This window comes from Mustela erminea, chromosome 6, assembly GCF_009829155.1.
Source record: "Mustela erminea isolate mMusErm1 chromosome 6, mMusErm1.Pri, whole genome shotgun sequence".
In the NCBI taxonomy this organism is placed as follows: Eukaryota; Metazoa; Chordata; class Mammalia; order Carnivora; family Mustelidae; genus Mustela; species Mustela erminea.
The window spans coordinates 115584143-115605163 of record NC_045619.1 but is presented as its reverse complement, the minus strand read 5'-3'; the positions used below and the strand labels follow the sequence as shown (position 1 = coordinate 115605163).

Sequence of the window (21021 nt, the reverse complement as noted above, 5' to 3'; positions counted from 1 at the left end):
GGTTTGGCATCACCCACGGCCATAACCCCAGTGGCGTCTCCCCTCTGCAGTAAAACAAGGGGCACCACACCAGTTTCTAAGCCCTTGGAAGGTAAGTCACCAAAGCACCTGATATGCCCATGGGTCTAAGACCAGAAGAGTCCCCATGGCGCTGTCTCATGGATGGTTTCCGCCTACCTAGATATCGAAGCCAGACCAGACATGCAGTTGGAATCGGACCTGAAGCTTGACAGGCTGGAAACCTTTCTGAGGAGGCTGAATAACAAAGGTACATACTGGAAGCCAGAGCGAGGCTTTGGGTTTTGAGCTTGTAGCTCGGCTGTGATTCTTAGTCCAATGAGTAGCTAAGGGAACCTAAACAGAAAACCCCGCTTCTCTCTCAGTCTCTAAATCGTGATTCTGATTGCTTTTTCTCCTCAGCTAAATTGTCTCCTTTCTGTTTGACTTCACCAAGTCATAGTGAAAGTATTATCTTCATTACCATTGGTTTGAAAAAGGAAGTCAGGAATGATTGGATTACCTGGGTCTGATTTACTTCTTACTCTACTAGTTCGGGGATCTCCAGTAAGATGGGTTCCTGAGTCCCACTCAGTCCTTGGGATGTCACCCAGTCAGGACTGGGAACACAGTAATTTTGCTTTTATGCTTGAAAGCAGATATTACAAAAAATTGACATGATCACACACTGGATGAAGTTTAAATTGTATATGTCAGGTTTTTTTTTTTTTTGAGGATTTTATTTATTTATTTGAGATAGAGAGTAAGGAAGAGAGCATGAGCCAGGGAAGAGATAGAGGCAGAAGCACGGAGCCCAATGCAGGGCTCTATCTCAAGACCCTGGGCTCATGACCTGAGCCACACAGGCACCCCTATCTGTCAGTTTCTAATAAGGTAGCAGATGACATATTGCAAGTGATTTCTGAATACATGTTGAAATATATATGTCAGTATAAAAGTCCTTAAAGTATATGAAGTAAAGGAATAATATGCAGAACTAGCGTCATCTCAATAAAAATGTCCAGTACTTGAAACCAATCACATACTAAGCACTGGGAGTCGCTACTGTTGACCGTGACCTCCTAACAGGTTGGGGATAATGTAGACAAATGCTTTATACCAGCAACATCAAAGTGTAAGGTCATAACGAAACTGGCAAGGCAAGTTGTTCAAACAATTTGAAGCCTATTACATCTGTATAACGGTGATCTAGCTCAGGGGATCAGGAAACGAATCCAGCTCTTTGCCTGTCTTTGTTAATGACATTTAGAATGAAGTCATGCTCCCTTGTTAATGTATTGTGAAGAGTCCCTTTTGCCCAGTAGCAGAGGTGAGTGCTTGCCATACAGGCCCTATGACCTGCCACGCACAGCCTATAGTGTTTGCCATGTGACCTTTTCCTGAAAAAGTTTTTACTGATTTCTGATCTAGAATGAGGCCGAGGCCATTTCTGCCTCCCGTGGTTCAGAAATGCTCGATGGGCTTTTATCGCCACCTCTCCTAACACCTGCCGGGTGCAAGGTTTTTGCAACGGACAGTCCTTCCATGAGACGTCAGGAAGGCCCAGAAACTACCACGTTCTCTCTGCTCTTGGCATTCGGGGGAAATATTTTGAAGACCTCGTGAAGCGTAGTTGGGGTAGTGTTTTGACACCAGTCCAAGGTCATGTATTCGCTTCGTCTGTCATAGTTGGCGGAGAGACCGTACTCACGGTCACTGGGAAATCTGTGAAGGAGGTCATGAAGCTGGACGATGACGAGACCTTTGCCAGATTTTACCGCAGCATGGATGACACCGTCCCGCGAAGCCCTGTGGAGCTGGATGAGGATTTCGATGTCATTTTTGATCCTTATGCCCCTAAGTGAGTGATTTCTGTTTCTTTCACCCACGGAGAAGGGATGATTCTGTCGTCAGCCTTCGCACGGTACCTCCATGAGGATCTTCTCTCACTGCCACCTCCTTCTGCCGCAGACCTTCCTCACAGACACAGGGTTATTCTCTAGAGCCAGACACTTAGAGTAGGTGACATGCGCGCTCCAGAACGGATATGCGCTCGGGCAGGAGGTCGGTGAAGACCGTGTGTGCCGCGGGTGTTTGCCCCCGCCCATAAAAGTAAGGTCACTGAGTTTCTCACATAATTGAATATTGTTTTGCAGATTTTTAGACAAACATAAATTTGGCCAGCAATCTCGATGTTGTCTTTCATTTGACATTGAACTCATACTCGTAATCTTGAAAAATATTTGGATCACACGGGCTCAGACTCACAGAATGGACTAGAAAATAAATAAAGCAGGTTTCTTACCCTTTAATAATCTATGAAGTGAATAGATCTGAGAGTCTTCTCAGGGATGACCAAGGGTCGCTCTTCACACAGGATCATGACTAAACCACCTCAGGAAAGCCATTGTGGTTTTGGGATTTCTTTGGTTGCAGGTGCCAGAAGGAAATCCAAGTCAAATGGACTTTGACAAAAGAAAGGTGTGGAGGGATTTATAGGCCCACTTACTGGAAAGTGTGAGTGTGAACAAGGTTCCAGAGGCTCCTCAGAACAAGGTCTCTCTCTTGCTGGTGTTTCTTGGGGCTGCTTTGCTGTTGCCAAGCTGTAACCACGTGGCAGACGATGGCCACCTCCTGGTGTGGCTGTTTCAGCCACTGGCTTGGCCACTCTAGTATGGCAGCTTCTCTCCTCAGCGGTTCCCTCCAACCCAAGTTCCAGGCTGGATTTTCTAGGGTCCGAGCCCTGTCCTAAAGCAATCATAGCCAAGGGGATGGAAGGTGAGGATTGGCCAGAGCTGGTTTCTGGACGCCTGCCCCTCAGAGCCAGAGCCAGTGTCAAGGTTTTTTTACTGGAAGCCAGGGAGAATATATGCTGGGCAGGCTACGCCCACAGCCACAGACCACATTTTTTTCCTCCCCACAAATTTATCTGAGTGACTCCCTCTTCCAGAAGACTGTGGGGTCATCATACATTTTCCTGTAAGCTGCTCCAAATACATTTTTTGCGTATTTCGGGGGGGGGGGGTGTTCGGTTTTTCTCAATTTTCTATCTTAAAAAATGAGCAGTTTTCCATTTCCCAACTTTTTAAATGAAATTTTATGTATTTGCACATTTGTCCTCTTCTCCCAACCCAAATGTCATTGCTTAAATCGTTGTATCTATCTCGGTATAGCTATAGCTGTGTTTATACACACACTGTCACACAGAGGACAGAATTATGTATCAGAGCACAGAGGATGTGCAGTTGGAAACTGAGGGTAGGAGTGGAATCTGTCAGGAGACCGTGTGACCGGATCGCCCCCCTCCCCGTGTCTGGTCTGCCCCCAGAGAGTCGTGTGAGTGCGTGGCCGTTGTTGCTGGCTTCTTGGGCCTGTCTTATTTCAATAGAGTCTTCAAAGGGTGGTTACTTTTCAGAGAGGCGCAAAGAGTTGAGAGGAGGCTGGTTGTGGGGGAGTTCCGAAGGCAGCTGAAAACCAGTTGTGTGAAAACAAAGTTTAGTCTGGAGGAAAGAGAAATCGAGAAGCAGTGACTGGCTGTAAATTCCTGAAGGGCTCACCAGTGACAGGAGTAGATGTGCCTAATACTCCAGTCCATGGGTGTGATCAGGGTAGGAACGAACTTGCTACCCTTCAGAGCATTCTAGTAGTGGAATGAGCTGCCCCACAAAGCTTCAGATGCACGGCCAGGCAGAGACCACAGGGTGTGCTGTGGTGTGTGGGGCCCGGAGCCTCCAGGATCTTGGACTAAATGGGCCTGAATCCCCCATCTCCAAGATTCTATGTGTACATGTCCTGGAGTGACGGGCAGGAGGAGGACTTGTAAGACAATGAAATCAGAAAATAAAATGATAAGAGACTTATTTCACGTTGGAGAGCCCCAGATAACCCAGGCGTGGACAATAAGCAGACTAAGGCCACAACTCCACTTTGCTTCCCAGGTTGACCTCCTCTGTGGCCGAGCACAAGCGTGCAGTGAGGCCCAAGCGTCGGGTCCAGGCTTCCAAAAACCCCTTGAAAATGCTGGCAGCCAGAGAAGACCTCCTTCAGGAATACACGGAGCAGAGACTAAACGTTGCCTTCATGGAGTCGAAGCGCATGAAAGTAGAAAAAAGTGAGTATGTGGAACCACTGCTCCACCTCTCTGTGGGCGTCTGGCGATTAGGTGATTTTAATCTTTTTCTGCCTTGCTGGGGTCAGTCATGTGCTCAAAAGACACTCATCAAATAAAAATGATTGCACAGATGTACGTGCACACCTGCCTCAAAATGGAAAGGCTTTTTGCAGAACTTCTTAGAGCGTGGAGTGTCTGTTCACTACATTAACTCATTTTCTTATTTTTTAAAAAAGTTTTTATTTATTTATGGGACAGAGAGAGTACTCTGGCAGAGGGAGAGAGAAAAGCAGGCTCCCCGCTGAGCAGGGAGCTCGGTGTGGGGCTCGATCCCAGGACCCTGAGATCATGACCTGAGCCAAAGGTGGATGCTTAACCCACTGAGCCACCCAGGCGCCCTGTATTTAAGTTATCCTGTTTTGCTGAGTTTTCTGTTCAAGAGATTGGAGGGAAAGGCTTTTGTAGTTCAACCCATTTTCAGCTCCGCAGAGCCCAAACACAGTAATTCCCCACTTAATCTTGTTTGAGAGCAAATCATTAGATCTCTCATGAGAAAATGAGAAAATTTCTCATGAGAAAATGTCCCAAATGGCTGCTTTTCTTAATCCTAGATTTTCATATTACTAATTAATGCATAAACCAATGCTTTCCAAATTTCATTTAATAGGAGCCTTGGAAATTGGGGATGTGGATTGGGTACTGTTGGGGCTTTGGGGTAGAGGTGGTGAATATGAGTGAGGCAGTAGCTCTGTGCCCTGTGTCCCACTTCTGGCTCAGCTGCTCTGCTCTCCTCAGCCTGATGAGGTAGGGTCCCTTGTTCTGAAACAGTGGTTTTCTTAGTGGACGTAATTTGGGTATACACCGTTTGCAGATTGAATAGTCTGGCTATAATTTGTATTTTCCTTTAGCACTTGTAAACCTACTTCTGAAAGTTTTTCTTAGAAATACAGTATTTACATGAAGTATTTGGTCTTTTCATTATAACTGATTGACTAAGAAGATATTTCAAAACCTCTGTGCCATACGAATTGTCAAGTAGTATAAGACCTTAATCCCGGCAAAATAATTTTCTCAATTTCTTTCAGCCTAGACATTTTTTAAAAAACAATCAGTTGAAGAAATAAAGGCTTCTTGGCACAAATTTTAGGTATTTTTCCTCTATCTCCACTTTTGGGGGCTTGGAGATGGCTTTGTGATGACTGACATGTACACATTTGTTAGTGTACATGGAAAACCCAGCATCTTCTTACAATGGTCTTAATTCTGAGGGCAGAAGACCTTAAGGGATTATCTAGTTGATCACTTTGCCTCCAGGAAAAAGATTAGGACTAACCCATCCCTACAAGAGTGCCTGCTTTTCTACATGTAAAGACTTTGTTGAAAGATACCTCATAGCCTTCCTTGTGAGTGTGTTGACGTTAACATCCAAACGTTGTTAGGGATTATATTCACTTTCAGTGGAATTGGGACATATGAGTCCAGCTCCTGATTTTGTAGCAAAAGAGCTGGTCCACACTGTCCCTCGATTCTTGTCCCCCCGGCAAGGTGAGATGTGATGTGTGTCCACAAGCAGCTGGTACTTTGAGGACAGAGTTGAATCCTGAGTACAGGAGTTCAGCCCTGTACCGCCTCGTCACCTAAACCTGAGGATGGTCTCCCCCTCAGGATTAACCTTCTGAGAAAAAGCTAGTTGATGATGAATCTCTGGTGGCAAATGTCATTTCACCGGCCCGTCTTGCTCCCCCTTCCCCACTGTTTCCTTATTCAACCCTCCCAGTGTCTGCCAACTCCAACTTCTCCGAAGTCACTCTGGCAGGTTTAGCCAGTAAAGAAAACTTCAGCAACATCAGCCTACGGAGCGTCAATCTGACCGAACAGAATTCCAACAACAGTGCGGTGCCCTACAAGAAGCTGATGCTCCTACAGATTAAAGGTACTTAGGAGCCGTGAGGAGGAACCATGCATAGAGCAGGGGTTTGAGTCTGATAACACCGAGAGGCCTGACCTTCAGGGGGAGGGAGTGCATGCTCTTTGAGAACCTACTGTGGGCAGAGCCCTGTGCTACCTCCAGTCATCCAAGCTTCACAAAATCCCATGAGGTGGCAGATGTGATGCCCACTGAGGCTTGGTGTGGTTAGTGATGCACCTGAGGTCACAGCGGCTGTTTGAGTGGCAGAGGTGGATTTGCACCCAGGTCTCTCCCATTCCAGAAGCTCAGCTTCTGCGGCCGCCTCCCCTTGCCCTCTGAGCCCCGTCACCACGCTGTCCTGTAGTTCCAGCAGTCCCCGAAGTCTTCGTGGGGGCTGTCTCCACTCAGTTCTCCTCGCTGAGGTGAGCAAGGTTAGTGTGGGCCAGAGGCAGAGATGCAAGTTCTTGGAGAGGGAATCCAGGGAAAGCAGAGGCAACTGAAGCCGACCTAGTTTTCCACTCCAGCACCCCCTTTGTCAAGAGCAAGGGAGACGACCAGAGAGACCATGGGCTGTGAGGAGAGCCTTGGCTGCCTCCGAGTGGCAATCCTAGAGTAATAATGAAGAGGAGGCTGGTGGAATATCCTTCACGGAGGGTGTCCCGTGTGTTTCTTCGTGACCACTGGCCTTTTTAGTGCATTCGGAGGACTAGTGACAAGCACAAATAACCAATGTCTAGTCCCCAAGTTCTGACCCAGAGATGACACTATCAGTGTGACCATGGAAAGGCCTAAATCAATAGTCTTTTAGGAGAAGCTGTGGAAAGCAGCACAAAGCAGTTCTTCCCTCCAAGCTGATTGCCTCTAAGACTGCCCTGGGTTTAGCGTGCAAACCTCAGGAAGATGATGCTTGGGAAGGCAGGCCCTCGCCTGCAGTGTGGCTGGCAGGGGCTATGAAATGCAGGAGGTGGGCTGGGCACAGAGAAAGGGGTCAGGGGAGGAGTTGAACGGGAAAAAGGAGCACGTTTACTAACTTTCCTGGACGAAGGAACTTAATGAATCCACACACATGCTGTAAAAGGACCCCAGTGGCAGTCCTAAGACACATGATGACATGTAAGAAAGCACTAACACGGGAGAGTAATCTAGAAGGCCTTCACTAGAAACCCCCTTCTATCACTGTTTGTCATGGAGCCCGTGTTGGTAGACGAGAATCTTTAGAACTGTAAGAGTCTGTAGCAGGGGTGCTTCCTGGCCCTTCCTGTGGCTTGGAGAGTTCTCCTCTCTGGCAAGATGGTGACTCTTTGCCTCCTGCCTTACAGGAAGAAGACATGTGCAGACCAGACTGGTGGAACCTCGAGCTTCGTCCCTCAACAGTGGGGACTGCTTCCTCCTGCTCTCTCCCCATTACTGTTTTGTGTGGGTAGGAGAGTTTGCAAATGTCATAGAAAAGGCAAAGGTTGGTATCTGAAAAATAAGAAATGTTGAGTTAAACCCCTCCTTTACGCACTGATAGAATGTTCTACCAGTTGCTAGGTCTTTACAGGGCTTCTCAAATGCCAAATGTTTCATGCAAGTGAGAAGGGAGAGAGGCAGTATTTCTTTTGCTGAATGTCTCTCAAACACGCATTCCTTAGGTGCTTGAGTGGGAAGTTTTAGAAGGATTATGACCTATCCCACCAGTTTTTAACTCCTATTCCACTCCTGTGTGAAAAAGGAATGGCACATCCCTTCAAAGCTGTTTATCCCAGGTACCTATGAAATGGGGCTACCGGCTTATTGAATAAAAAACCTCATGGGCAAAAGCCCAGAGAATGGGTATTTTTCCAAAACTTCATGAGTGACCTATTGTATTTAAAAATAAAGAGTGGTTGCTCTAGAGAGTTGTGCCCCCTGGTCCTTGAGTTCCATTCTCCTGACCTTGCTGAAAATACCCAAGACCCCATGCCTTCAGCCCCTGTGGTCACATGGTCTCCCCTGCAGACGTGCCATTTTTGCCTCCAGCTTCAGTATGCACCACTCTGCCTCACCACAGGCTTGTCTCTCTAGGTAATTGTGCTCCTCCCTTTTTCCAGGCCTCAGAACTGGCAAGTTTAATTCAGACGAAGAGGGAACTTGGTTGTAGAGCTACTTACGTCCAGACTATTGAAGAAGGAATTAATACACACACTCATGCGGCCAAAGACTTCTGGAAGCTTCTGGGCGGCCAAACCAGTTACCAGTGTGAGAATTTACTGTATTTTCAGAGCCTTGTGAGGCTTTTCTAATCCCCTACTTCCTTCTTCTAAAAGTGTAAAATGTCATCCTGTCTTCTTGTTCTCATCCCAAAGCTGCTGGAGACCCAAAAGAAGATGAACTTTATGAAACAGCCATAATTGAAACAAACTGCATTTACCGTCTGATGGATGACAAACTTGTCCCTGATGACGACTACTGGGGGAAGATTCCCAAGTGCTCCCTTCTGCAGTCCAAAGAGGTACAGTGCGTGGGCACCGTCCTCGCCAAGAGAGCACTTGGCACGGGGTTGCCCAGTAACCCACGTGCCAGAGAAACGCTGGCCGGCGTTCGTGCCTGGTGTGGAACAGTGACGTATTTTTATAGGATATTTACTTGTGAATGCAAACCATCACTCCATCTTAAATATGAGAATAGAATTCAAAAAATATTTTTTTAAGATTTTTTTTTAAGATTTTTAAAAGATTTTATTTATTTATTTGACATAGAATGACACAGTGAGAGAGGAACACAAGCAGGGGCAGAGGGAGAGGGAGAAACGGGCTTCCCGCCGAGCAGGGAGCCCGATGCGGGACTTGATCCCAGAATGCTGGGATCACGAGCTGAGCTGACACTCAATGACTGAGCCACCCAGGTGCCCCCAGAATTCAGAACATTGTTCAGAGGAGTCATGGGTTATTGAATGCCTTCTGTTTTAGGCAAAATGTAAATTTTTTTTTTATTTTTTGGGAGGATTTTTATTGTATTCTTTTCCTTATCTGTATGAGGTAGTGGATGTCAACTGAACTAAATTGTGGTAATCATTTCACAGTACATGTAAATCAAGTCATTGTGCCTTCTGTCTTACACTTATATGGCACTGTGTGCAAGTATTTATCAGTATAACCAGGGAATAAGATATAAATACTCCTTAGTCCTATCTCTTGATTTTCTATAAACAAAGTTTCAGGAATAATAGCTGCATGTTTATATAATTTGGGTTTACCAAGTAATATACTAGCTTTTTTCTCCTATATCAGTAAGTATTTACTAATCACATACGCTGTCATTACCATCGTCTTGTGAAAAAAGTGGAAGACATGAAAGATCCTTAAACTTCATTGGGTAGAGGAGTATTAGAAAGAAGGTCTTCCAGAGCTAGGTCAATTGTATGACACCTGTGGGCATTTAAATGGAAAAGCAAAATCACAGAGAAGAAATAATCAGGAGTAATTTTAAAGGGAAGGTGCAGTTGAGCCTCTCTGGGAGCTGAGTAGGATTTGGATTGCCGGACAGGAAGGAAGAAATTATTCTAGGATGAAAGAGTCAGATAAACCAGAGGTACGGAAATAAGAAATGGCATTACATTCATGTATTCACTCAGCAAACACTTCCTAAGGTACTGTAAATGTCAGTACGGTATGGTCTCTGCCCTGGAGGGAGTCCGCCTCACTGGTCCTCAGGGCCTGGCATTTAAGAAGTGGCCACTGTATATGCTCAGGGAATGAAAGAGCAGGGGGACAGGGAAGAAAGAAGGGAAAGAAGGCAGGTAGGAAAATGCAGTTAAATAACTTGCCATGGAAGCTGGTGAGTTCAGCACAAGACGGAAATCAGAGCCACAGGCCAGGGGCCAGCGTGGCAGGGCAGTGCCAGCTGTCGCCCCATCAGACTTGGTCAGTGCACACATCATTCAACCGGAGCAGGGCCCTGAAGTTAACCTGTTGCTCTCTGCGGCCTTTCCAGGTACTGGTGTTCGACTTCGGTAGTGAAGTGTACGTGTGGCACGGAAAAGAAGTCACATTAGCACAACGGAAAATAGCTTTTCAGCTGGCAAAGCACTTATGGAACGGAACCTTTGACTATGAGAACTGTGACATCAACCCGTTGGATCCTGGAGAATGCAACCCGCTTATTCCCAGGTATTTCCGTCAGCCGCCAGTGGTGTGGGAGATCAAGCAGGTTCCCTCAGCGGGCCTGAGTTCCCCCCATGCTCACCTGCTGTCACTCTTCCTAGCGTTTCCTTTTCATCACTGACTGCAGGCAGTACCCTGAATACTCACAAAAAGAATATTTCTTTAGCTTTTGCCTAACTGATGTGGAAATACGGATGCCGTCATCTTCCCGATGCTGTGTTCAGTCTCTCCTTTCTTGAGGTGAACAAATTGTTCCCACCTGCGGCCTCCCAGGGGCTGTCCTGGCAAATGAGTAGCAATTGTTGAAACAAATTACATGCGGATCTGAAAAGGCTCCAGGACCTGAAATAACGCCATCGATCCGAAGGGGCAAAAGCGACATATTTTCTTCTCATTTCACGCCTCCTCAGCCTAGCTCTCAAAGTCCAGGATTTACCATTTCTTTGGCAGTAGATGACGTCTGTGCCTTTTGGGGGACAGGGAGTGAGAGGGAGGATACTGTATTGAAATCATTGTAACTTTAATATTTCCGACTGGGAGTAGATGAGCGAGCACCTAACCCGGGGCTTCTCAGCACATCCCAGAGCAGAATCACCTGAGAAGCTTTCCAAAAAATGCATGTGCCAGGCCCAGCCCCAGCGCCGGCCCCTGGGATGTATTCTCAATTCATGTGGGGTAGGGCTTGTGAGTCCGTGTGTCTTAAGAGCCTCCTTGCGGCCTCTTCTAAGGGGCAGCCAAGAGTAAGCCCAGAGCCCCTCCTACCCGATGAGGGGCCTGAAGCACTGAGGTGTCCAGACTTAGCCCACTTCGAACATGGAAGTCAGCACGGAGGAAAGTGCTCGCGCGCTCCTGCCCCCCTGCCACCACTGCCTCTCATGCTTGCTTGACTCCCAGCATAAAAAAATCATGGTCTAAAGCTGAAAGCAAGCGCTCTGCCGATAGGCATCCTAGTGAACTCTGCAGAGTAAAATTTATATGAAGGATGATCATTCAGACATTTGCCGTGAAAGACCCCAGCCTCATAAGGGAGCCCTGCATTTTCCAGAGTTGCTGGTACCTGGTTCCCAGAGTCCTGCGAGAGTACGCGGTGGGAGCATGTGTGTACCGTGCTGTCCCCCAGCAGCCTCCCTAGGGGCCGGCAGCCTCCTTGATGGGCCCTAGCTGTGACGTCAGAAGCCGAGTCCTGACGAAACAGGAAGTGACGGAGCACGGGCCCCAGTGAGCACTGCTCGGCAGTCTCGTGGGGTGTAGCGTCCCAGTCTCTGTTCACAACCAAAGACTGATGTGGAAGGATGAACAGTGCTCTCCTGAGCCCTCTTCAGCCACCATGTCCTTGACTTTGTTTCTGAGTTACCAGTGTTTGGAGCCGTTTCAAGCTCTGTGTTCCTAGGTAGGACCAGGCCTCCAGGTTGGGCTGTGCCACTTCCTTTTCTGTGCACTTATGCTCCCCCGGGGCCACTGTCTTGTCTGGTGGCTTAGAAATAAATATGCAGAAATTCTTTTAATGATCTATGAAAGTATGCTCCTTTTAGTAATGGGAGAATTTCATCTGTTCCTGGACGCCAGAGAGCTTCATCGTAACATGACTTAATAGAGAATTCAGGGCCTCCCTCCCATCTACCCATTAAAGTGACAGACACATGGTGAGCATCTGCCGGGGACTCTGGGGGCATGTGGCTCTTGCCTTCTCCTGGCTCCCAGGCTAGTGCACCGCCCTCAGCGGGTCCCAGATACAATTTGCTAGAAAAGTCCACTCCTGACGGGGTTCACATCCCACTCAGGCACCTCAACTCCACGCACACAAAGTTTTGCCAGGCCTCAGGCTGAAATACTAAAATATCACTTACCTGACCACACGAAACCACTCATTCTCCATAACACTAATGTATTCTGAGTTGTTTTCGGTAGCCACGTGTATCTGTTTTCAGTCTCTTTCCTTTGTTTACACGTGGCTTAATCTCTGTTCTTTTCCTGTCTCCTCCCCCTCCCACCCACCCTTGCAGGAAAGGACAGGGGCGACCTGATTGGGCAATATTCGGGAGACTTACAGAACACAATGAGACAATTTTGTTCAAAGAGAAGTTCCTTGACTGGACCGAACTGAAGAGACCTAATGAGAAGAGTGCCAGCGAACTTGCCCAGCCAAAGGTAGTTTTGGGAAGCAAGTCTCAAACCTCGGGCTTTGTTCGAGGTCCCAGCAGAAGAGGCCTGGATGCTAAAAGCCTTCCTACGGTTTCTGGGAGATCAGAGAACGGGTTTCCCATTATAGTCTATCTCCCCGAGGCGGAGTAGGCCTGCCTGTGCCTCCGGGGTTTCCAGGCGACCCATTCAGTGTTGTGGGGGGCTATTTAGGACTCCCTAGCCCTACCCTAAAACACAGTGAAATGCCGAGACAGAGCTGGAAAGCCTTTTCCGCTGTCCCAGTGAGTGTCACAAGAAGTGGCTTTAGAAACAGGCCGCTGAACCAGCATCCTTCCGTTCCCTCGTAGGAAGATCCTAGGGCCGAAGCCAAGCCGTATGATGTGGCGCTGATGGTGCCGGTGCCCCAGGCGACAGCGGGCACGGTGCTGGACGGGGTGAACGTGGGTCGTGGCTATGGCCTGGTGGAAGGGGACGACAGGAGGCAGTTTGAGATCGCCAGCGTGTCTGTGGATGTCTGGCACATCCTGGAGTTCGACTACAGCAGGCTTCCCAAACAGAGCATCGGGCAGTTCCACGAGGGGGACGCCTATGTGGTCAAGTGGAAGTACATGGTGAGCACCGCAGGTTAGTGAGCACTTCCGTTTTCTCTGCGCCGACCTGGGGAGCTTGGGGGTGGCAGCAAGCCTGTCTTCGAGCCCCGTCCCCGTGTGCGCTGCCTTTCCCTCAGCCACGCGGACAGTGCGCCAGCCTGATGGTTTGCTCTGAGGACCATTTGGTCAACGTTGAAGATGGGTCCCAATGAGCCAGTGTTGCTAGTGAATGTCATGGTTCCCTCGAGAAGTTCAATGTGCACGTTAAGGTTTTTCTGCTCCCCTTACTCCCTCCCCAGCTCTGTCCCCAGATGTTCTCTAGGAAAGTGGTGATTTGCCTCCAAATGATACTTACCATGTGGCTGTCTGCTGCCTAAAGTCTTGTGAAGCATATCCGGATGGCTTAGAACTAGAACCACATGGTGTGGTAACGCACCAGAGATTGATGAGAACTAAAAGGAGCTATTTCCTCCGAGGCTGAGCGCACCAGCGCACTCTGGGGATCTGGTAGAAGAAATACGTAGTCCAGCTGCTCACGGTTCCTGTCAGTGAAACACTCGAGGAAAACACTCAGTCGTATGCTTCGCACGAGACCAGTGAGCGGGGAGAGCCAGTGGACTTTGGAGGGAGAATCCCTATTCCCTGCCAAGAAGTAGCCCATTCTCGGTACCATTTAGGAGTTTGTCACAGCTTTGTGGTCTTGAGATTCAGCTCTCGAGAGTTCACTCACCTCTCAGACAGCCTCTCTGCTGTCCAGATGTGGCTCCCCTAGGGCCCCAGAGGGGTGGAGGCCGTGGTCTGCTGATCAGACCCCCGTAGACTCAAAACCCATTTATTTCTTTCCTAATTCAGTCTGTGAATCGCTGATGGCATTTACTGAGCACCTAATCTCTCTTCTGGGTATAAGACATACATTTTAAGGGGAAGTAAAGACGTCAGGCCCTACCTTCTAAATGCATATGGCATAAATAACTGTAAGGCCAGTGTGGGGAGAAGCAGCTGTGCCATGCCATGGGAGGAGAGCTGGGTTCCCCGAGGCCAGCTCTGTGGGAGGCCCGTGGCTGGGCATCGCCTGGTGGGACAGGAAGTCGTGCCCAGAGCTGTCTGGGTATGCCCCGGTCCTGGAGGCCCACCCGGTTCACGAGGCACAGCACTGGTGGCTTTGCTGCGCACCCTGGCTGAGTGCCTCCCCAGGCTTCATGCGATGTACCCTGTTGTTATGCCGATCGCTCAGTGAGAAAGAGGACACACGCTTAAGTCATCTGCCCAAAGTCACACAGCAAGTCGAGAGCAGGTTAGGACCCTAAGACTGCCTTTCCCATGTGTAAGGAGGCCCTGGGGCTTGGAAGAAAGGCCACAGGCCCAGGGGCCACACAGCCCAGCTCCGCATCTTCTCTCAGGCCCCACATACCAGCTCTGCAAGGTGGGTAAAGAGACTTAGCCTGTCCGAGCATCGGTGTTCTCACCTAGAAAACAGAGGTGGTACCCAGCTCACAGATTATTATAACCTGGCACAGATGATGTTTAGCATGGGCCCGGCACAGAAATAATCATCACCGATGTCCTGAGCAACAAAAGCAAGATCATTGTGAATCAGGTGAATCTAAGAGTTAGGAGGCCTTCACAGCCTATTCTCTTGGAGGCCCCTAAGAAATAATGACTTGGCGCAGGCAGATACTTTCTTCTGTATTTCCTCCCGGTATACTCCACGCACATCTCACAGCCAGCTCCGGCAGCATCTCCACAGCCACAACTCTGAACAAGTCCAGCTGCAGAGCATTAAGTCAGAACAGGGAGCATTCAGATTTCCAGATGGCCCCTCTGGGAGCAGAGAAGCATAGCCCAGTGACATTAACAGTGGCCCCTGGGGGACTGCGGTCCAGCCCCTCATCACTCGTACCCCACAAGGGCCACACCTGCAAACAGGACTGAACTTGGAGCTTGGGAAGCTCTTCTGGGGCAGGGTCAGAAGAAGCCAGAGGCTGTAGAGGCAGGACAGCCGTCCTCTTCGCGGACGCCAGCCAGCCTGCACGGGCCCACAGAGAATCTCCTTGGGGGAGTGAACTGTGTGCTCCAGGGAAGGGAGACCGAAGGCTTTGGTGGGGTTGGTCCTAACCCGGAACCAGGTCAGGCAACTCGGGATACAGGCCGAGCTACTGTAAGTAGGTGAGCAGTAAATAGGACTCTGCCTCAAGACCACCTGATCAGGAGAAGTCCTTGATGTTCTTTGTGTCTTCCATTACTCCTAAATGAAACTCCTGGTCACAAATTGATTCTGGGAAGTATTTTGAGGCATGAGACAGTGAACACTTTAAATCAGCCATCTGATCAAGGCTATAAAGGTTACAGTCCGTCATGTCTTACTGATGAAAGCTGAGTCTCTACTTGGCTAAAACTAAAAATAAATGAACTAAAAATTAAGTTGCGTGTATGATGAAATTTGGGTATTTTGACAAAAACTCCAAGGAAAAGTACTGAACACTATTATGAACCATTTTAAGAAAATACTTCTGCTTTAGGTGTGGATACTGCAGTCCACAATAAGATGGTAGGTGGTAAAACACTGATTCTTCCTGAAACTGAGTATATACTTACACAATGTATTTAAGTGGTAACAAATTTCAAGATATGTCTCAAGTTCTGTGACTTGTTTTAAGCATATCTTTCCCCAGCTGACAGGACTAATTTTCACTGCTTTGAAGGGTGAGATTGCTAATCAAAGGCAAAGTTTTGTTCCTGTCTAAAGTAGCAGAAATTTCAAAGGAGTGCCTTCCAAACTAACTGTGAAAATGCCTGACCTGTTCATTGATAGTTTCTCTTTTATTTTGTCCACTTAGAAATACATGGGCTTATCCATTCGTCCGTTGAAGGGCATTTTGGTTCTTTCCACAGTTTGGCGACTGTGGCCATTGCTGCTATAAACATTGGGGTACAGATGGCCCTTCTTTTCACTACATCTGTATCTATGGGGTAAATGCCCAGTAGTGCAATTGCAGGGTCATAGGGAAGTTCTATTTTTAATTTCTTGAGGAATCTCCACACTGTTTTTCAAAGTGACTGCACCAGCTTGCATTCCCACCAACAGTGTAAGAGGGTTCCCCTTTCTCCACAGCCTCTCCAACACACGTTTCCTGTCTTGCTAATTTTGGCCATTCTAACTGGTGTAAGGTGCTATTTCAATGTGGTTTTAATTTGAATCTCCCTGAGGGCTAGTGATGATGAACATTTTTTCACGTGTCTGATAGCCATTTGTATGTCTTCATTGGAGAAGTGTCTGTTCATATCTTCTGCCCATTTTTTTATATGATTTTCTGTTTTGTGTGTGTTGAGTTTCAGGAGTTCTTTATAGATCCTGGATATCAGCCTTTTGTCTGTACTGTCATTTGCAAATATCTTCTCCCATTCCGTGGGTTGTCTGTTTTGTTGACTGTTTCCTTTGCTGTGCAGAAGCTTTTTGATCTTGATGAAGTCCCAAAAGTTCATCTTCACTTTTGTTTCCTTTGCCTTTGGAGACATATCTTGATAGAAGTTGCTCTGGCTGATATCGAAGAGGTTACTGCCTACGTTCTCCTCTAGGATTCTGATGGATTCCTGTCTCACGTTGAGGTCTTTTATCCATTTTGAGTTTATCTTTGTGAATGGTGTAAGAGAATGGTCAAGTTTCATTCTTCTGCATATAGCTGTCCAGTTTTCCCAGCACCATTTATTGAAGAAACTGTCTTTTTTCCACTGTATATTTTTTCCTGTTTTGTCGAAGATTATTTGACCATAGAGTTGAGGGTCCATATCTGGGCTCTCTACTCTGTTCCACTGGTCTGTGTGTCTGTTTTTATGCCAGTACCATGCTGTCTTGGTAATCACAGCTTTGTAGTAAAGCTTGAAATCAGGTAACGTGATGCTGCCAGTTTTATTTTTGTTTTTCAACATTTCCTTAGCAATTCAGGGTCTCTTCTAATTCCATACAAATTTTAGGATTATTTGCTCCAGCTCTTTGAAAAATACTGGTGGAATTTTGATCGGAATGGCATTAAAAGTATAGATTGCTAAAGTATAGATTAAAAGTATAGATTGCAGTATAGATAAGGAAGATGTGGTCCATATACACTATGGAGTATTATGCCTCCATTAGAAAGGATGAATACCCAACTTTTGTTGCTACATGGACGGGGCTGGAAGAGATTATACTGAGTGAAATAAGTCAAGCAGAGAGAGTCAATTATCATATGGTTTCACTTATTTGTGGAGCATAACAAATAGCATGGAGGACAAGGGGAGATGGAGAGGAGAAGGGAGTTGGGGGAAATTGGAAGGGGAGGTGAACCATGAGAGACTATGGACTCTGAAGAACAATCTGAGGGTTTTGAAGGGGTGGGGGGGTGGGAGGTTGAGGGAACCAGTGGTGGGTATTAGAGAGGGCACGGATTGCATGAAGGACTGGGTCTGGTGCAAAAACAGTGAATACTGTTACGCTGAAAAAAAAAAAAGAATCATGAACAATTCGAATTTCAAAAAAAAAAAGAAAAAGAAATACATGGGCTTGACCAGTTCAGGTCCACAAAAGATGGCACTAAAGGCCATGCTTAGGCAAAGTGCTATAAGGAGTATTATAATCATTTATGAAAACGGTTTATAGAGTGCTTTGCTCAAGGACCAAAAAAATCAAATAAATATGGCCCTGGTCTCTTAAGAACTTAAGATAAATGAGCTTTCTTCTTACCTTCAAACTCCAAGACAGCTGTGATGTTATAAATGGGTTCAGAGGTGAGAAAAATTGAGTTCATACAGAAACAGAGAATCCAGTTATCATCTTTAATTTTCAACAAGCGTGGGGGCTATAACTATTTTCTCCCCTGTGGACCACCACTATCTGGGACCACCCAGGCAGGCATTTTGAGGTAACAGCTTAGTCTCCTGACCTCATTCATTCCAGAATGGTCTGCCTGCAGGTCCTGTCATCTTGTCATCGGTCACCTTCTCAGAGAGGCCTTCCTCAATAGGGAATCCCATCTGTATTCACCCTGCCATGGATCACGTACCCTTGTCTGTCTTCTTCAGAGCACTTGGGACTCTCTGAAACTGTCTTGCTCATCTGTTGGTCAGAATGAAAGCAGGGGGTTGGTGTGTCTTGCTTATCCTGGTATTGTGAAGAGGCCCCGGCCCTCTGTAGGTGCTCAGTGACTATCTGCTGAATGAATGAATGAGAGGAGTCTGGAGTGCAGTATAAACCTAAAAGTAGTGAGGCGAGCTCTGAAATATGGCCATTTTAAAATGACCACTTGACCAGTGAACTTTCCACACCTGCTCTTTCATGAGATCTGTGTCCTGGGTGCTGGTAATGTTGACCAATGTGCCTGGGAGGTGCCGGACAGTAAGGACAGCAGGCACTCCATCCTGGCTGCCATCCTGGGGACAGATACAATTGAAATCCCAGATTCGTTTATGGAAGTGATATGTCAGCAATAGAGCTCTTCCATTTCTGACAGAACTTGGAAACTTCAGAGTGGTTTTTTTTTTTAACTTGAATCATTTTCACAGACTAAATTTTTCCCTTTGTGCTTAAAGCTGGCCCAGCTGTTGTTTTTAATATCTTTTCTCTACTGGCTAATCTTATGCCAAAAAAATGGCATGATATGGAAAACGCATTTGTGTCTTTGGGAGGCCTGCTCTGGCAGCCGCCATTTTTTTCTGTCACACACTTGGAGCGATCTGCCTTCCTGTAGGATGACAGGTGTTTTTCTCAGGGTATCAAGAAGGCAAGATCATTTTTTTCTCCAGTTTGGAGGTTTGGGATCAGTTAACTAGAAGAAAGATGGTTTTTCTCCTCAGCCCCGTGGCCAAAAGCTATTTCTTCACAGTTTGTCCTCACGGAGCCTGGAGAAGAAAGCCATATATTTGCTCTTCTTTTGGCTTCTCAGCTGTTTACCTCACCCTCTTGGTTTCTGTATGTTTGCAGTGGGAAGTCGACAAAAGGGAGAACACTCAGTGCGGGTGGCTGGCAAGGAGAAATGTGTCTACTTCTTCTGGCAAGGCCGGCAGTCGACCGTGAGTGAGAAGGGCACGTCGGCTCTGATGACTGTGGAGCTGGATGAGGAGAGGGGTGCCCAGGTAAGTTCTAGAAAGTGGCTGCTCCCATGGAGGAGAGTCTTGGCCTTCCTGGGGAGCTCCAGGGGGCGTGGTCTGGCCCCCTGAAGAGCCAGTCCAGTGAACAAAGACAGCATCACACAAGCGACGTTTAGTCCTGGCCAGCTCCCCTAGATTCCAGTCTGGGCTTCCGTAATCATGTCTCCACCGCCTGGCCAGCAGTCATGTGCTCTTATACGAGATCTATCTGCAAACAGTAAATCCACAAATCAAGTACAGAGTGCCAGTGAGTGGTGGGTTTGTTTTTTTTTTAAGTTTCCACTTAACTAATACTCAAGGAATTGTAAACAGAACAAAGAGATACTATTTTCCACTTCTAAAACTGGTAGAGATTTTGTGAAGAATGGATCCAGGGCAGGTAAGGATTTAGCAGGATGCTTCCATTGGGAAGGATAGCTTGAAACAGCCATCCTGAAAGCAGGTTGGCTCAGGGACCTTAAAATTCTCATAAACTTTGATCACTTTTTCCACTTACACAGATCTATCCTAAGGAAATATCAGAGATTAACATGAAAATTAGTATTGCCATCATCTGCATTCCTCACAGCAGCCTGAGTGATTCAGATCATGTCATTCCCTTTTCCTCCATCACAAATGGACTGCAGTCAAAGCATTCTCCTGGTGGTTTGCTAGCACCTTCGTGTCTGGTCCTACACTCCTCTCCCACATCACCCCTCACCCTCACCATGGCCAGGGCTGCTCTAGCCTTTTTTTGCCATTCCCTACCCCAGGGCCTTTGCACAGTTTCCCCTTCCCACAATCTCCTCTATATCCATAGTAACTTTCAACCTCAGAAGATTGAGATCTGTTCAGATGTCACCTATTTTATCCAAATCCCTTCCTATTCTCTGTCCTGTTACTATGTTTTATAGCACTTGTATTATTACCACTACTTAAAACCACATAATCAATTTGTCATTTCGTTTACATTTTGAACACACTGTGTTTACTTATTTATTATCTGCCTTTTCCTACAAGCATGGAAGAGACAGTGCCTGCTGTTCTTCCCCACCATTATAGCCTCAGGGCCTGTGTAATACCAGTGCCAAGACTTTGTAAACAGTTCTTTTTGATGTTCAGATTATCTTTGCATCAGGTCCCATCCTTTAGGAATTAAGAGTTGACTATGGGGTCTTGAGAGAACATGATACCATGTACAAATATCTTCACGGTCTTAAATGAGTAGTTAATGATAGCACAAGGGAAGAGAAAGATGAAGTTTTATCAACTTGGCTGGGACTGGAGAAGATTATGCTGAGTGAAATAAGTCAAGCACAGAGAGTCAATTATCATATGGTTTCACTTACTTGTGGAACATAAGGAATAACATGGAGGACATTAGGAGAAGGAAAGGAAAAGTGAATTGGGGGAATCGGCGGGCAGGGTTGGGGGGACGAAGCACTAGAGTCTGTGGACTCTGAGAAATAAACCGAGGGTTTTGGAGGGGAGGAGTGGGGGGTTGGGTGAGCCTGTGGTGGGTATTAAGGAGGGCATGTATTGCATGGAACACTGGGTGTGGTACATAAACAATGCATCTTGGAACACTAAACAAATAAAAATTCAAAAAAAAAAAAAAAAAAGGGAAGAGAACAGGAATTTTCTCCAAAATAGATTAACACTCACTTACCTTTTCCTAAGAGTCACTTCTCTTCCCTAAAAGATATACCTTTCCTCCTGTAGACCATATAATAATTGTAAATAATTGTTAGAGACCACTGTATTTTAATTTATTCTTAATTATGGATCATCTCAACTGCCTTTTTAATTTTCGTCAAGGCCAGGTTTTAATCATGCCTTTAAAATCCCCTTTAGGGGACACCTGGGTGGCTCAGTTGGTTAAGCAGCTGCTTTCGGCTCAGGTCATGATCCCAGCATCCTGGGATCGAGTCCCACATCAGGCTCCTTGCTCAGTGGGGAGCCTGCTTCTCCCTCTGCCTCTGCCTGCCATTCTGTCTGCCTGTGCTCCCTCTCTCCCCCTCTCTCTCTCTGATAAATAAATAAAATCTT

At 46.8% G+C, this 21021-nt stretch overlaps 1 protein-coding gene across 12 annotated transcripts in view; it reads left to right on the top strand.

Moving 5' to 3' along the window:
* The window catches only part of SVIL (supervillin), a 118237-nt gene that overhangs the window by 85806 nt on the left and 11410 nt on the right, over positions 1 to 21021 (top strand). For all 12 annotated transcript variants that reach the window (XM_032349384.1, XM_032349375.1, XM_032349377.1 and 9 more), the window contains 12 exons: positions 2 to 91; positions 182 to 268; positions 1687 to 1858; positions 3936 to 4108; positions 5886 to 6041; positions 7337 to 7473; positions 8090 to 8237; positions 8345 to 8490; positions 9972 to 10147; positions 12145 to 12289; positions 12631 to 12907; positions 18827 to 18978. In XM_032349384.1, coding sequence (XP_032205275.1) covers positions 2 to 91; positions 182 to 268; positions 1687 to 1858; positions 3936 to 4108; positions 5886 to 6041; positions 7337 to 7473; positions 8090 to 8237; positions 8345 to 8490; positions 9972 to 10147; positions 12145 to 12289; positions 12631 to 12907; positions 18827 to 18978 — 1859 coding nt within the window. The remainder of the gene's footprint in view (position 1; positions 92 to 181; positions 269 to 1686; positions 1859 to 3935; positions 4109 to 5885; positions 6042 to 7336; positions 7474 to 8089; positions 8238 to 8344; positions 8491 to 9971; positions 10148 to 12144; positions 12290 to 12630; positions 12908 to 18826; positions 18979 to 21021) is intronic.